The 18,120-nt window shown below is 38.2% G+C and overlaps 1 protein-coding gene across 1 annotated transcript in view; it reads left to right on the forward strand.

Annotated features, from left to right (window-relative positions):
- Positions 1–914: 914 nt before the first annotated feature.
- The window catches only part of LOC145780744 (uncharacterized), a 35,746-nt gene continuing 18,540 nt past the window's right edge, over positions 915–18,120 (forward strand). Inside the window, exons 1-6 of the mRNA XM_082592372.1 lie at positions 915–1,036; positions 1,678–1,777; positions 2,152–2,258; positions 7,719–7,800; positions 9,880–10,085; positions 13,399–13,555. Coding sequence (XP_082448498.1) covers positions 951–1,036; positions 1,678–1,777; positions 2,152–2,258; positions 7,719–7,800; positions 9,880–10,085; positions 13,399–13,555 — 738 coding nt within the window. The 5' untranslated portion in view covers positions 915–950. The remainder of the gene's footprint in view (positions 1,037–1,677; positions 1,778–2,151; positions 2,259–7,718; positions 7,801–9,879; positions 10,086–13,398; positions 13,556–18,120) is intronic.

An 18,120-nucleotide genomic window follows, 5' to 3' on the forward strand; every position in this document is an offset into this window, starting at 1 on the left:
GAGCGAAAGTCCAAATGTATTTGTATCTTAGACAGTACAGTAGGCCTACTAATCCGATTTTCAGCTAATATGTTTTTATATTTAGTGCTAGCTAAAGATGAAGACAGTGTAGTTTTCGAAACTTTGGCATGGGAATGGTAGAAGCACCAGATTTATTACTTAAATAATATATGTGATAAACCTGTTTTCGTGAAATAAGTATTTTTAATTTTTGCAGCCACCAAACTTACTCGTTGATAGAGAGAGTGCATTGACAGCAAACATAGAGGGCAAAAAATCAGTCATTTTTGTAAACTTGGCAAGCAAATAACAGGAATAGAAATTTGATTTAGTGACGCGGAGCAAACAGTTGTGCAGTAAAGATCACGTGACAAGTTCGTTTAGCAAACATGTTCAACCCCTTTTGGCAGATGAAAATTTACCAAGAGAAATTCCCTAACTCCAGCAAAATGTAAGGACGCAGCTAGGTTAGGCCTACTTGTTTTCAAACAAACTTCATAAGATTGAATGAAAATTGAAGAGACATCAAATCTTGGAGCTGGTATCCATACTATCCAAGTCCCCCCCTTGGTAACTCAAGAGGAATTGACCAAAACATGTGGATTGAAGTGTGTAAACAGTAAAGCAAAGGTAAAGTAGTTTCACCCTATATGTTTGGTCGAGTCCTGTCTTTGTCATGAGTTACCAGGGGGGGGGAGGGGGACTTGTATATCAGCTCCCAAATCTTTGTTACGCTATGATTGAACTAGTGGTATAAACTGTCTTTCTTAAAGGTATGAGCAAAAAAGAGTAAGTCATTGGCTGAGGAGTTTGATTCGAAAGTATTTGTGATTTATTGGTGTTTGATTAGCTAGTATGGTCTAGTTGACGTCTATTGTCTGTGTAATGTCAACGTTTTATTCAGTTTTTTTAGCGTAATATAGCAATTAAAATCACTTTTGAGTTGTCCAATGGCAACACCTTCCAGTAGCAGTCGTCCGCCTCAGACAAGAGGAGGCCAACGTGTAGGGATGGCATTTCTTAACCATTTTAGAGGGTAAGTTAAGTTTTTTGTGTATGATATGTGTATGATAGAGCAATGTTGGTGTATGATATGTGTATGATATGATAGAGCAATGTTGGTGTAAAGCAAGAAAATACAGTACGAAAGTTAGGAATTTTACATCCATCTTTCAGTAAATTATTGAATGTCAAGCTAAAGAATAGCAATGTTTTGGATCAGCGTCTTTTCAAGTATCAACAAGTTTTTATGCTCTGCTTTAGCAATGTTTTTATGTTTATTAACTAGGCCTATTTCATTGTGTAATTTTGACAGATTTCAATTATTTATATTGCTATTGTGCATGTGTTTTATTTTCAAGTTTGTCATGAAATGTTTTGCAACCCATTGTCTTTGATAGACTATAATATGTGCTGAGTTCGTAAATTTTTCCAGCATTTTCGTTACCTTGCTGTGCAAAGTGTTTTTTGGTTGCCAATTGATTCATCCTGTTATTGAAAATTTGATAAAAATGTTATTTGCAGTCTGTCACAGGCACCCTCCCAAGGAAGCACATGCCTAGGCAGATTATGTTAACCATTATTTATATAGCGTTGTGCTGTTTATTGGCTTAATTGTATAACTTACTAACTATGGTATGGACTTCATAATCACACTGCAGTGCAATTCTGTTGTAGGCTGCATGATGCATTGAATGATGCATCTCCACATCATCATCATCAGAGGGCAACTATTGATAAGAAATATGTTGAAAAATCTTCAAAATTGATGGACAAGGTGATTTTTATTTATGATCTATATTTTAACTGTTTGGGTGTTTGATATCTCAGCCTTCTGCTTAACAGGACATGAAGTTGTAATAACAACATTCAACGGAAGTTGTGTTTTAAGTACAATTTTCCATATTCAAACGGGTGCAAGAAATAAACAAAGTTATGTTCAAAGTCTTTATTGCATAAGTTAGCAAATGTGAATAAATCTTTTTTGATAATATCCATCTCAAGGTGACATTTGTGAAATGAAAAGTGGTTTTACAGTTGTACAGTATAGGCTAGCCTATGCTTACATGTGTTTGTATGTATAAACACAACTGTATGATATAGGACAATTTAGACTACTTTGATTAAAAACACATGTTTACCCACTTTTAGGTAGCCAAGTTTTGCCAGCAGTCTAAAATGAATTTGAAAAATAGTCCACCTTATATTCTTGACATCCTTCCTGACACCTACAAACATCTTGGTCTTATCATGCAAAGGTAAGCAAGAAGGTATTTCAAGTTACACCCAGTTCAGTATATTACATGGAGATTGGAGGTCAGTTATTAACACAATTTTAAGCATCTTTTCTGCATTTTTTGATGTACTATCCGGTTGTATTATCGATAGAATAGGTTAGTATGCAATGGCAGACATCAATTCAGGGATTTTTGACCAGCAAAGTGATCCAGAATTGTTTTATAACTATTTTCAACCAACTTTCAAATCTCAACGTATGTGCTCTGGTGTTACTGACAACTTGATGCAAAAACTAGTCGAATGCATTTTGCACAGACAGTGGAGTGATTTGCTTAAAATAGATATGGATTTTATTGATAACTTTAGTTAAGGTAGACCATACAACATGCCATTGTATGATGATATGTTATGTGTTGTGTAATCAAAACCATCATACATAAAAAGCTAACTCTCTCTCGAAACTGTATGCTAAACTGGTAGAGGAAGTGACAAATGTTCTTGAGGTGCCAGGCAACGTGGTGCAGTATCATACATACACACATTTCTTAATGTTCCTTTTTCGTTGTATGGTATTTAACATTTATGAAATTTAAAATTAGTAACAAGCTTTAAATGTACCGTATAAACAATTAAACATCTTTGTATCTTTCTTTTACTTTTTCGGATATTTGTGACGGACAACTATATTTAAAAAGGCAGGCCTCTGGAGACATGACACCTCACCTACATATATTTTTCTATTTTCAATCGTAGTTATTTCCAGTGTTCTGCTATTAAAATAAGTTCTGGCTTGCTTAGTTCTGTGGAGTTTTAAATCAGGGGTGATGTTGAAATGGATTGTGACCTGTTAGTTTTTAAGTTTAATATTGTTAATTATTTAAATTAGTTTGTCTTTGGTTTGATTTTTTGAATAAAATTGCGTTATTCAAAAAAAGCTTTAAATGACTTTGTCACACTTGCATGTAGGGGTGTTCAATTTCGATTATTTGAATATTCGAAATTCGAAATTCAATTTGTTTTCGATTTCCGAATTTCAATTTCGAATATCACAACTATTCACCAAACTGCAAAATGAGATTTTATTGAAAGAAACGACATGAAAATTCGATAGAAAACGCGAAAAAAGGCCATGATAATTTGCGAAAAAAGAACACAAAATAACGTCTACAGCTCCAGGCCCATGTTGGTGTTTATGAACACAAGCTGATTGACATGGTCACCCGTCAGTCGGGATCTCAGCTTCGTGAAGGTCAGGCCAGTTTTTGAAAACGATCGCTCCGCTGGAGCCAAGGTCGCTGGGATACCAAAAACTTCAAGTTCATTTTCACAGTGAGCGATTCACTGCCGCGACATTTCACTGCAGAGTGCAGAGGTTTCGACTCGAAAGCGACATCGAGTATGTTTGCAAGCGCATAAAGCTAAACGCACGCTCCGTCTACGTAGCAAATTATGTTGTTTTTGGGTGCATTCAACATCTGATGACATTGAATCGACACAAAATGGTAGATTTTTGCTATGTCCTAGGCAACAAAATCAGTCATTTTTACATTGATTCAACGTCTGCAGACATTAAATCAATGTAAAAATAACAGATTTTGTTGTCTGGTGTTGGATTGTAGCATCGCAACTCGTTCATAGGGATTATTTATCGCGAAGCTGTTGCAGTTTGCATTCAAAAAGTGTTTTCCTGCTGCCGATCGCTAGTTCATCTATTGTTTTATGTATCAATATTCAATACAGCATAAAAAGTTGCCCCCACACAGAAATATGCGTGGGGGCCTGGCACCCACGCAGGCCCGTAGCCAGCCGGGGGCCTCGCCCCCCTGAAAGAAATTTCGCCCTCCCTTGGCAAAATCTTAACATTTTCAAGCAACAGCTACAATTATAATGATTTTGCCCATTTAAATTTTTTTGGCCCCTCCCCCCTAAAAAAAAGTTGCCCCCCCTTGCTCTGCGGTCTGGCTACGGCTCTGCCCCCACGCTTAGGCGCCTATGGATTCGGTAAAAAATGGATAAAACTGCGACAAAGCTCAGCCTACACTTTCTGCTATTGCACAACCTAGCTATCTTCATTCTTGAGAGAAATTTGTGAAATTTGGCATTAAAAATGCCAACCTGGCATCCCTGGTGCAGGACTGGCCGTTGGACCCGCGAGAACGTGTGATAGTCACGTGATCGACGATGCGCATGCGTCGAAGTCTTTTTTCGCTTGCAAAATGCGACAAGACAGGTTTCGCTCCACTTGCGTTACTTTCAACCGCGTTCAGCCGAAAGGGCTGCTATAATTTCGAATATGTCCGATACGAAAAACGAATTTCGAATATCACCTTAATCGAAATCGAATCGAAAATCGAAATTGAACACCCCTACTTGCATGCTTGCTTGGGACATTCTTGATGTACCAGGTACCATGCTTGTCACAAGCACAACTTCTATTCTTCCATTGATCATGTACTCTAGTTGAAAAGTTCTTGTGCGGCAAAACTTTCTATGTTTTTTGAAGAAATTTATGGACTGAATACCTCAAACTAAAGCAATCCTGAAAAACTAATGGCCACCAAGTAAATGATCATTGAGCATGGTGTTGTAAACGTTTCTATATTTACAGCAACCTCTCCAAGATACTATGCCAGAAATGCTCATGTGTACATATACTGTACGTGTACATACGTCCATTACAAAACACTTTACATTTACCATTGATTTTGTTTCAGTTTTCTAATGCAATCAGTCTTGAATATGATTGTTGAATAATGAATATGTGAATTCAAAAAGGGGCAAATTTCTTTTTTTTAATTTCACTTTTGGTGCTTTTCCGATTCCTTTCAGTGTCTTCTAAATAATACCTGAATATAGAGCCAAATTTTTTCAATCCTAAACATGAAAAATACCTCCTCAATATTTCCATTGATTTTAAGAAAGGTCCAGCTTCAGCAATTGGCATTCAACCTTGCTATGGTGTTTTGTTCCCATAGAATCTTTACCGAATGACATTTTCAGGCATAATATTTCTTACCGGTTTATCTAAGCATACCGGTATAATCATTATTGAAGTTCCACCACAAAAAGAAATAATCAAAATAATTAAAACGTATTTGTCTCAAAAACACCATTGTGGGAATTGGCGGAATGGCCCGTTTCGACGAGTCCGATTCGGCTAATCCGATTCGGCTAGTCCGATTCGGCTAGTCCGATTCGGCAAGTTCCCCATTCGGCGAGAGCCTTTTTAGGCGAGTGCCCTATTCGGCGAGTTTTTGAAATTTTATTTTTGAAAGGGAAGTAGCTTATCGGGTACCGTAGCATAACTGTTTTCACATCGTTTTAACGTCGCTGAACGTGCAGAAAAGAATAAAAATAAAATGTTTGAACTATTAAATTAAAATTCGTCATGTCAGTTCAGTTGTTTTTATTTCTGACCATCATATGAAAGCCTAACAGTCCATTTTTACATTGTAGTAACAGAATGAAAAGGTTAACCAAATGTGTGGCCTATCGTTTTAACGTCGCTAAACGTTGAAATCGTGTAGAAAAAAAAACTTTGATGACTAGGATACGTTGCAAGCCTTAAAGCAGCCGGCGGCCATGGCCGCTAAGTAGTGCTTGAATGACCGCCTGTGCTACCTCCTCCGTCGGCCAAGTTTGGCCGCCGGTTTCTTCTAGCCAATTATTTAATTTCGCAATAGAATGATCGTGGATTAAATGTCGAAAATATGTAGTATCAAAGAGTGACGCAGAATTAGGTCAGCGCATCATATTCACTACTGTTGTATTGAATATATCCAGCTGCGATCACCAGCGCTGTAAGTCTTGTTTGCAATTCCCGATGTTTATTTTAACGAAGTGTTAATCCGAACTGCTAATTTACATCGGCTGGCAATATTATCGTTTTTATATCGATTCAATGTTGTCGGACATTGAATCGTTGTTAAAAAGGAGAACTGGGTTAGTTGACATCCGTGGGTAAAACACGTGTCTTCATAGTTGAGAACGCTGTGGGTTAGTGACTTCACACCCTCAATGGTGACATCATAACGGAATAAATAGTCAGGTTTTATGAAAGGCGGTATGCAGTTGAAACAATTTACTGAGCTGCGAGCAGTTAAAACAATTTAGGGTCGTTAGATGGTCCCGCAATGCCGGATCACAATCCCGATAAAGCATTTAATGCGTGGTACAACGATTCTATTGCAGGACGTCGCCCAGACTTCAACAACGCTAAGTGATCATTTTAACATTGTTGCAAGTTTAATGCTATTTACTTGTGCTATCGTTATTGTATTTTGGCCTCCAAGCACGCAAATATGGCCGCCGAGAAGGAGCTCTCGGTAGGCCACGATGGCTGCCGGAAAAAAACACGAGTTTTAAGACCTGCGTTGAAACTGAGAAACATTCACAGAAGCCCTTCGATACGTTGCATTTTTAAGATTATGCATTTTTAAGATAATGTATTCAGACGTTGAATCAATGTACAAATGAACTGTTAGGCTAAATGGGTTCTTGGAACAAATCGAAGGGCTTCTGTGAATGTTTCCCAGTTTCAACGTATCCTAGTCAGCAAAGTTCTCTTTTCTACACGATTTCAACGTTTAGCGACGTTAAAACGATGTAAAAACGGCAATTTCTGCTGGTTGGGATAACTAGGCTACGGTACCCGATGATTTCCTTTCAATCCAAGCTGTAGGCCACACATTTGTTGATCCAAACTAATCATTTTAATTTTTAACTATTCAAAAGTACTAACTTATAGACATGGAACATGATTTTTTTTTTGTAACATTTTCTTTTTTTTATTTTCTCTTCATTTCTTAAATTTTTCTGAAGGTGTTGCGACCGTGCCAAATTTCTTTCAACTCAATAACTTACTTCGGTCACAAGCACGTTTTAACGTTCGCGTTTTGTCGCTTCTACCTTTTTCTACACCTTTGCTATGTTGACGTGAATTCTTTTTGATATCATGATCAAAAATAAAAACAACTGAACTGACATGACGAATTGAAGCACGTTTTAACGTCCGCGTTTTGTCGCTTCTACCTTTGCTATGTTGACGTGTATTGTTTTTGATATGATGGTCAGAAATAAAAACAACTCAACTGAACTGACATAACGAATTTTAATTTAATAGTTCAAACATTTTATTTTTATTCTTTTCTGCACGATTTCAGCGTTTAACGATGTAAAAACGGCAATTATAATTAGGCTACGGTACCCGATAATTCCCTTTCAAAAATAAAATTTTAAAAACTCGCCGAATAGGGCACTCGCCGAAAAAGGCTCTCGCCGAATAGGGAACTCGCCGAATCGGATTAGCCGAATCAGACTCGCCGAATAGTAGCAGACCCGGGAATTGGACCATTCTTGAATTTGCATTTTCAAGTGCCATACTTTTGCAAGTCTAATTGGCGTTCACAAAGTTACAATTCTTGTGATTAAACTTCTATAAATAGAAGCACCCTGTGATACAACTTTTTTGGGTTACTTAGGTATGAAGACCGCTTGCAAGTTCTCAATGATTGTGAATACTTCAGAATTTTTCTTGACAACTTGATAAAGAAATGCAAAGAAGTGAGTATTTCTGTGATTTTTTTTTCTGTTTTAAATTTGATAATTTATTTTGTGCTTGTAAACTTACATCTTTATTGAAAGTGCTGCAGGAGTGTATTTTCAAAACAGTTGTCATACTGTATCAACGGGTAATTAACTTGTCCGCTCAACCATGCACCAATGGGGAATGGCTTCTTTTTCTACTTAATGTGGTGCTGAGGAGCAAACCGCGGACCACATCATCAACGATTGCACCATCTTCAAGTCACTTAGTGGACTGGAAGGTCTGCTTGCCTTGGATGATGAAAAAAAAGACTGGCTGCTCTCTGGTAGCCTTCCAGCTTAGTCCGGGAACATACTGATTCTGGGGTGGTAAAAGGATAGACTTTCGGGCCTCGGCCCCAGAGGCTCACAACACGACGACGACTGTATTGACTTTTATAAGAAAGTAATACTTGAATGACATTTTCTGACCTGTTTTGGCCTGATGCTGCGGGTTTGCTGTAGTAACGGTTTGTCACTAGCTTTTCGAACACAGTTCCCTAGTCATGTGTAATGAGGAGGAGTGTTCCGAAACTCGTCTCTAGAGAACTGTGTTCCATAAGCTAGTGACAAACCGCTACCACCGCAGCAAACCCGCAGCATTAGGCTAAAGCAGGTCGTTTGTATTTACACTCAGTGTTTTTTTTTAAGGTGTTTTGGGGGACCGAACCGGTCCCCCAAATTTCTCCAGCGGTTTCCCAAAATTTGGACTTGCAACTACAGTAGCCTAATAAGTAATTCGTTTAAGCAAATACGGCTATTTTTTGGTATTTAAATGAAACACTTGCGGTCTCTTAAAACTACTTAGCGGTCACCCAAACCAAACCTTAAAAAAAAACCTGTTATTACACTTGTGAAATTTTCTTCATTATTTGTCATACATTTCAAAGTTTAAAAATTCCACGCAGATACCTTGATTTTTTTCATTTTTAAAAGTTGTTTGTTTTTGTAACAACAGAGCAAATATGCAATCCAATAAATGTGACCTAAAAGTCTACATTTTTGCTATTATACTTTAGTCTAGGCAAGTTTATTAAGTCGAGTTTACTGGAAAACATATCTAGTTTAATACAGATTTTCTTTATAATAGCAAGAATTGTAATTTAACAGTATCATAACAATCTTTGTGTTTTTTCTGGATGGCTGTCACTTTCAATAGCTGAGCATGGTTGTCAATGGTTTTGCAGAACTTAGCAGTAACAACGTTGTATAGGCGACTCAAACTCGTCACAGTTGGTGAAACAATCAAAATATCTGTCACACTGTTTAGTGCACATTCAAGTAAATGTAAACTCTAGGCATGGCCACAGATCACACTGGCAAATTATTATTTCATTGCAACTCCTTACATTTTTGCTATTTATTGACTTTTAACATCCGGCTTGATTGTATTCCCATGAAATCGGAAAAGTTTTAGTGGTTATTCATTTCCTCAGCTTTTTTTACATTTTGACCATTTCCTTTTCTCCTTGCCCAGCGTGATGCATCTCTGTTTGATACCAAGAATGAATCAATGTGTTGTCAAGTAATGCGCATTGCGCAGCGACATTTCTGCACGGTTCACGCTTGAATATGTTTTTGCCTGTTAAAGTTCAAAATCGATCTCTCTTCCCACGTGTGGACGAAGCGGCGTGGGCTCTGTGGTCCGCCAAAGTCAACTACGGTATAACTTCTCAGTAATTTCTGCGCTCAGATATCCACGGCTTAAGTTTCACGTGCTTAGCGTTTGCTAGCAAGGTTTGAAACACTTTTCACGAGCTGGTGTTCGCTCAAAATAAGCCGCGAAGCTCCGTGATACTGATAATTGCCTGCCCTGATAAATGTTGTGTTGTTGAGAAGGAGCGATCTACCGGGCGTCAGCACTATCATACTCACTATAGAGCAATGAGCATTGCGTTTTGTGAACCATACTGGTGTAGCCTCCATGCAAGCCAGTTATATTATGTCTAATAGTCAAGTATCAATGACTTCTTTAACAAGCAGCTTTGCTCCCACATTTTAAAGTGAAATCTAGGGCGCATATTCATTCACTGTTTGACAGTTTGAATTTTTCACCAGGCAATCAAGCTATTCAAGGAAGGCCGAGACAGAATGTTTGATGAAACCTCACAGCATCGACGGAGTTTGACGAAGTTATCTTTGGTCTTCAGCCACATGTTAGCAGAATTGAAAGCTGAATTTCCAGACGGCCGATTTATTGGAGAAGATTACAGAATAACCAAGTCAGAAGCGGCACATTTCTGGCAGAATACCTTTGGAACAAGGTTAGATTTTTCCTGGCTCACAAAAGCTGTAATTTTTGCCACCTTGGTGGTGTCGTCGTTGCCATTTGTTATATTATCGCTTCATTGGTCTTGTCGCCCTACTACACGTCTGCCAAGCATAGATAATAAATAGATATGGTTCTTAAACGAAAATCAAACTTCCAATTGCTTTTGGATTTTGAATCATACTTTTAATCAGAGCATGACATTATGCTATTAGAACAATAATCACTTTTCTATAGACCGTTTATGAACCCAACATGCTTTGCGTGTATTGTGGTGATCGAATAGGCATGTGACATAATCAAATTGAAAATGCTATAAGCTAAGCAGTTTAATCTATGAACAAAGCCTGTTTGTGTTTTATGATTTTGTGTTGATTCAACGTCTAATTATGCAAAAGTAACGCGTTTTCTCACTTCGGCTGTATTGAGAAAATGACTTCATATTTAAGTCATGATTCATGTTCGTATTATATGTCACAACCATTCATGCTTGTAACCCGTCACTCTGGCAATCGTGTGCGAGAAATCATTTCCATGTAACTCTTGTCTTTAGAAGAGGATGATTAAATTATTTTTAGGTAGACATTGTAGGTGGTTTTACTTTGTAATACAAGCGGCCTCATTTCAACAGGCGAAGGGGATTTCAGAAGTACAATACACAAATCTGTCCTATCTTTAAGAGTTCGGCTGAAATGTATTAACCTGTACACTACAGCGTACACTGAATGAGTGAATGTTGTGGAACTGAGTAATACTAATATCGCGACGTGTGCCAAGCCCAAGTCTGCTATAGTAGCATTTTGACTTCTTGACAAACGCAGTGCATTGCTCACATTTACGCACAGAAACTTCTCGGCTAGTTTCAGGAAACTACTAAGTTTTGTCAAGAAGACGTGTCCTTATATGTTGAAGTTCTACCCGAAACCCGATAAGAGTATCAACTTAGCAAAACCCATCTTTTCTGCATTTATTCAGTGTCTTGTCACGTAAAAACAACGTAAAAAACGTTTTTTCTTATCTTGGTATGGAAACCGACTGAACACTAACAGTTTATCTCGATAATATTCTTAAATAAATAAAGCTGGTGGTAATTTTCAGAAGTGTTTACACACTTGTGTCTTCTAGCTCGACAGCTAGCTAGAGCTGTAGAAAAGTTGGGAGATATACTCAGTTTTTGTTATATACCTGGTTTGCTGAACGTGTGAGCGGTTACACATGTTAAATTGTTTTTTCTAATGTTATTTTTTTGTGTATTTGTGTTCCATTCTCTCTCTACCTCTCAGCCTACCTTAACGTTATCTGTTGCTGCCACACAGTGAAGGAACAAGCGTATTTCATTGCTACACTTACCGGTACTGCTTAATTGAGACTACTGTTGTTAAAATGTGGTTTCGTTAGCTTATCCGTTACCAGTATCCTGTACTCAAGCTGCTTTGTCAGTATTAGGTGTGTTCAGGGCTGCGATTTTTTCTTTCTTGTCGAACGACCAAAAATTCTGCGTTTGTTTGTCGAATAGTGGTATGACGTCACAAGAGTCAGATTATAAGCGTTTGGCCGCGAATTACTGCGTGATAGAGAATTTTTTCTTTGGCATCTCTTTAACAGATCCCGCACTTCACTCGCTGTTTGCTGAACCTTAACCGCTTCTCGGTAAGACCGACCGAAGCTTTTGCCATCCGTGTTGTCGGAGGATTCTTTCGTTTTTTAGTCATTATAGGATACTGACTAACTGAAGACTATCCTATCTGTAGTTGGGCAAAGCTATGCTGTTCTTACAACTTGCCTAAAATAATACCTTGCCTTGTCCACTCCCAGTGACTACCTACTATTCTTCTAGAAGCGAACTGTTATGTATAGCGGCCTTTCTTTTCTGTGTTTCTGATTCTGAACATCTGGTCGGAAACTAGGCTATTTTCTTGATGTAAAAAAAACTTGCGTAATAAGTAGGCTTTATTGTGTTCTTTTATTGTGTGCTTCTGCAATTATTTTCTCCTGTGTCAATCACCTGCTTTAAGTTATATAACGGAAAGGAAATCTTAAATTTGTTTACGTCATCATGCACTGGCTACATAAATCCATCACTGTTAAATCTTTCAAAGGATGGCATCTCGCCTGGTGCGAGACAAATTTCCTGCAGATGTCCAGACTTCCCAGCCAGCAAACTTGTTTATACATGTCATGCGTTGTGATTCAACGTCTGCAGACGTTGAATCAATGTAAAAACGACAGGTTTTGCTAGCTGGGTTGTGTGCTTTTGTGAATGTGCAAAATCACCCATTACGTAATCACAGAAACTCTTTTAGTGGAAGGAAGTCGAGTTGCAACCGTGTTTATCTGTCTACTATTCTTTATTCACATTGCAAAACATTTCTGCAATCTTGGAACAACAAGTGCCATAAGTCAGACATAAATACAAACTTGCATACACGTTGACAACTAAAAGTAGCCTACTTCGGTTATTTTGTCTATAAAAGAAACCCGTTGTGTCGAATAGCACGAAACAGCACGAAACGTGTGTGGCGAAATGTTTGATGGCAGGCGTTAGAACTTCGATCAAAGCATTTTCCCGCAGTGTTCAAAATGTTCTGGAAGAGAAGTCCTTTCCATAAAAATAGCGGCTTTTTTCATCTGTATTTCTGAACATCTGGTCGGAAACTAGGCTGTCTCAAACGGCAAAATACAAACTGGCAGTGGCATAGACGTTGACAACTCAACGTAACCTAGATTATTTCATCTATAAAAGAAACCCGTTGTATGTCGAATAGCACGAAACGTGTGTTGCGAAATGTTTGATGCCAGGCGTTGGAACTTCGATCAAAGCATTCTACCGCAGTGTTCAAAATGACGGCGCTGACGCCTTGGGAGTTTCTCGTGTGAAGCGTCACTTTTAGACCTTGCTTTGAAGTACCTGGCGAAGGAAAGTTTACCTAAGTCAGCACTTTCATGATTGCATCACGTGATGCCCCCCCCCCCGATTGTTCCTCGACCTGACGACGTTTAGTCCTCTCTCAGTTTTTTTTTCCTTTTAATTTTCCTTTTTTTTCCGTAAAGCACGGCGTTTGTCGAATAGTGATGGCGCGTGTCGAGTGACCTCGTCACCGAAAAAGGCAAAAATCGCAGCCCTGTGTGTTCTCAATATAGTTGACTGAATTTCTTAACGTCAAAATCTTAAATTTGAGCATTAGCTCAACAAATGTTTTTATCATGTGAGCAAGACCAGTGCTTTGGTGCTGCGTGTGCTTTGTTTTGTTGTTTCTATTTTGCACTATTTTCACATAAATCACAACTTGCATTTGACTACTACACAGGACAATAATACCTTGGAAAGTTTTTCGCCAAGAGCTCACGCAAGTCCACCCAATATCGTCAGGATTGGAATGTATCGCCTTGAAGTCGACCATAGATCTTGTCTGCAACGATTACATATCAAACTTTGAGTTTGATGTCTTCACAAGGCTGTTTCAGGTACACTGCTATTTTGATTGTATGGAACACTTGAATATGGTATTGCAGCTAAGCCACATTGTTTCTACTGTAAGTCAATTGTATTGTGAAACCTTCTAAAATTTGCTAGCTGCAAACGATATGTAAAGTTTCAATAAAATTTGCTTTTTGAATCAGCTCATTATAAAATACCCCGACAGCACACTGTTGGTCTATTAATTACGTTTGCATCGGTTGTTACCAACCTAGTCAGCAGACGACTACCAACCCCATGCAATAAGTCATAAGAGTGTTGGACCTTAGTCGAGATTGGGCTCTTTTTTTTTTTCGACACAACACTAATTCTTGTGCATGCTTTTTTGGTTATCTTTTATCAAACCTTTCGAGACTGCAAAATCCGTCATTTTTACAATGATTCAACGTAAAAGTGACTGATTTCGCTGTCTGGGTTTGGGGCATAGATTATTTTGCAGCATAGAATTGTGTGAGACCACGATTCTTATCTTTGTTGCTGTGACTGCGTTGAATAATACATTGTAATCTGATATTGCACTTAAAGAACTTTTTTGCCATGGGTCATGGTTTTGTATAGAGCTTTTCGATGAGAGAAGTAGCAACTTTAAATTTTCCACTTTCTTCAACTGTTCCCACCTTACTTTCATTATCGTGATCATTCCAAACTGTGAAAAAAGTTGACAGTAAAGTGATTTGTTCTACACAGCAATCAGTAAGTTATACCATAGGGGGGTATCTGACACTTGTAAGATTCGATCAACAAACATGGCTCAGTTGCAAATGCTCCAAGTCCTCTTCTGTGTTGTGTATGCCTCAGACAGCAGACGTGGTCTTTTTACATCACTTCAATGTGGTAATACGTTGAAACGTTGCAAAAAAAAGTAACTTTTCCTGCCTGTATACCACTTGCTCATCAAAAAGTAGCTTTTCAACTCAGCCAACAAATAAAGTGATAAAGTTTGACCAAAGGACAAGAAGTGAATTGACAGAATAACCTTCGATGTAAGCATATTATTGTTTGTCCACAGGCAAGTAGGTTGTCTAGTGTCTACCCATTCAGCAAATGTCCGTTTATTCAACTTCTGCATTCGTCCAATTAGCCCAGTGGCTCTCAAACTTTTTCGGCTTACGGCACCCTGCAAACAACCAAATAATTTGGTGGCATCCACAGTCAAACCAAAAAGTTTCTGCATTAAGTAAAAATAATTTTGAAAAGAATTTCGCAAAAAAAACAACTAACTACAGTTCCGTATCATATCATGTACGATTTAATGAAGATCGTTTCAAACGAAGTCAGTGCGAAATTTGCGCTGAGTGTTGGCACAAATCCTTTTAATGTCTGGGCGCATATTTGATAACGCTACTCTAATAACTTACGGCACCGAATCGGACTCACCGAATAGTAGCAGACCCCATATTTGATAACGCTACTCTAATAACTTACGGCACTTTTGCGAAACGTAAATGGCACCTTTGGGTGCCGCGGCACATCGGTTGAGAACCACTGAATTAGCCTAATACGAAAAAAAAAGATTTATGGCTGTTTAAGTTCTACTTGCACTGAGTTGCACGTTGGTGTGTATGCTGGAGGGTCTGCTGCTATTCGGTGAGTCCAATTCGGTGAGTCCGATTCTGTGAGTTCCTAACCCCTAACCTCAAACCCCTAACCCTAAAACGGCAATGATAATGAGGCTACGGTACCCAATAATTAAAAAAAAAAAATTGAAAAATCCCCCGTTAAAGGATTGGACTCACCGAATCGGACTCACCGAAACGGGCCATTCCGATGCTGGAGCACACAAAATTATAATCGATTGTTTGACTCTCTGAGGTAGAAGAGCGAGTGTGGCCTGTCATGCATCCCCCGCTACCAAATTGCTGATGTGTTGTTCCTGACACCGGTGCAAAATTAAATTCGACCACTGACTGCAATGTATTACCTTCCGCCTGTGCACGGGGGTATGTGTGTAGTGAGGTCATTAAATTGTTTCGGCCAACTGTATTTTGATTGTAAACACAATTTTTTCTTATTAGCTACCACACGTTTAACATAACTGTAACACACCGGTATTTATGGTGCTGCAAGGTCTATTAACCTGACAAAGTAATCTCTGATATGATTTCAGACAGCAAATCAGCCATTTCAGCGTCTGCAGACATTGAATCAATGTAAAAATGGCTAATTTGCAGTCTGGGATCTAGAAATCCGTACTAACAATATACACCGACCTGCAAGCTTAGTTTAACTGCACGTTGCTTGCAAATAAAATTCATTTCAAATCACAAATTGATACAGTTTTGAGTGCGCTTTTTGCGTACAAAGATATCTTCCACTCTTCTCAGTTGATTTCGTGTTTTTGGATGTTGTAATTTTGTAAAACGAACGTTCATTTCTATTCACAACGCGTGAAACTTAAAAACAAAAGTACAAGGGAAGTTGTCCTGCTAATCACGTTTTTTACACCCGCAAGATTTTGAAAGAAATTTGCATGCAAGAGCTTTGCTCAGAAACATAAATCACTAAACTGCTTTTCTAATGCAGCTCTTGCTATCACTAACCGTCTTAATGACGCACATTCAGTTCTTTATAAGAATCATATCTGTGGCAATTTCATCCACAAGTCAAAACGTGCTTTACTTTCGTCAACTGTTCAAATGAGCTCTGGGTAGTTGTAATAAGACTGGACACGGACAGCAGCTGTACAACACTTAACCCTGGTTCAATTTCTTCATAGAAATAGACCATTTACGGTAATCCTGTAAACTTTCAAACGTATTAATTGATGAATCAGCAAACTTAGTATGAACTGAAAGTCTTTATACCTTCAACCACTTGGGCGTAAGGTTTGTTGGTAAATTTAAAGATTTTTACTTTTTAAGAGAGTCTTGCATTGGGTTTAACTTTATGGTTCTTGTACATTTTATATGCACCATCAGCAACGACCGAGACGGCCATTATTATTGCCTTATTGCGTTGGGTATGACACATTTCGTGAATAAGTTATTTCAGTAGTAGACTATTGATTCGGTTCCCGCTCATCTTTGCAATGTAAATTATTTTCGCTTTTGACAAAGCTGGCCATGCAAGCTATGCCAGCTACAGGTATGTTCATACCCGTTTTAAGTTGTACAAGGTTTTATCATATCACCATCCTCATGGACGTGCTGATTTTGCATAGCAACTAATTTCATTTGCATGTCTTTGTCTCAAAACGGAAGCAAATTCCACACATGGGAGGTATTGTACATTTGTTTAAAAGAGAAATACGGCCATGTTAGTTTTGTCCGAACATGTTCGAATGCCGCAGTCATTGGTTTGTTAACGCTCCAATTGCTCCACAAACAGCAAAATTTGTTAAAGTGACGGATTTTCTTTTCCGGAGAGCTTATTGTGGCGGATTGCAAAGGCGTTTATCGATAATGAGTTAAATATAGTTTCGGGAGTGAGTTTGCTTTTTGATACCAAAGACAGGCAAGACACAACAATACCACAGGGTTGAGCATTACAACAGTATATATTTTACATATTTTTACAATGTTAAACTATTTTGTAAATATGTAAAATATATACTGTTGTAATGCTCAACCCTGTGGTATTGTTGTGTCTTGCCTGTCTTTGGTATAATGAGTTAAATGTTTTTTGTTTTTTGATGGTTGCTTAAAGACACGCCTTCATTAGTCATATTTTGTAAACTTTTGCTGGTCGTTGCATGCAGCCTAATTGAAACTTTTTGAGTAATCACATTATAAACGTTACTCGTCTGGATAGTGCAGGGAAAGATGAAAAAATCTGATTTTTAGGCAATTTTGTCAGACTTAGGAGCAAAATGGTTGGAACGCCCGGTCAATCTAATAAAAATATAAATAACCCAAAATATAGATACTGTTGAAGTTGTAGATACTCATGTTCAGATAGCGTTTCAAACAGTGATGTAGCTAGACCGAACATTTTAGAGGGGGGGGGGGGCAAAAACAGTTGTTTGGGGACCAAACGTCATTCAATATGAATTAATTATGTATGAAAACGTTGTAATGGTATTAAAACATATTTTTTAGAGGTAGTAAGATGACATTTTTGGGGGCAATTGCCTTTTTTCACACTGTCAGCAACATTAGGCAATCAGGCCAAGGTGTCAATGGTTTCATTTAATTTTACGTATTTGTTCCTGTGACGTTCCCAACACATGTGACATGTGGAAAAGAGCTATTTCATAACTAGATTTGTGAAGTTTCCTTTTCTTTCATCGCGTCTTCCTCCGTTCAGTGGGTATTTTCCACAGTTTTATCATTATTAACAATCCAAGGTAGAAAAATCCTCCTTTTTGTATTGATTCAACCTGTATAGACGAAAAAATGAGGGGTTTGCTGGCTGGGATGCAGTACTTTCTTGTAGGTGTTGCCAGCAGCATTTTCTTTGCGATAGATTTGTATACATTAGATGCGAAATGTGCTTTAGAAGCTGAGCTTTGCTTGAACTAAAATGCTTCTCTTGAAAAAAAAAAACTCTTTGGCGCTTGTCTAATGTCTATAGCAGGGGTGCACAACCTTTTTGCTATTGCCGGCCGCATTCC

This window comes from Aplidium turbinatum, chromosome 12 (genome assembly GCF_918807975.1).
Source record: "Aplidium turbinatum chromosome 12, kaAplTurb1.1, whole genome shotgun sequence".
Lineage (NCBI taxonomy): Eukaryota > Metazoa > Chordata > Ascidiacea > Aplousobranchia > Polyclinidae > Aplidium > Aplidium turbinatum.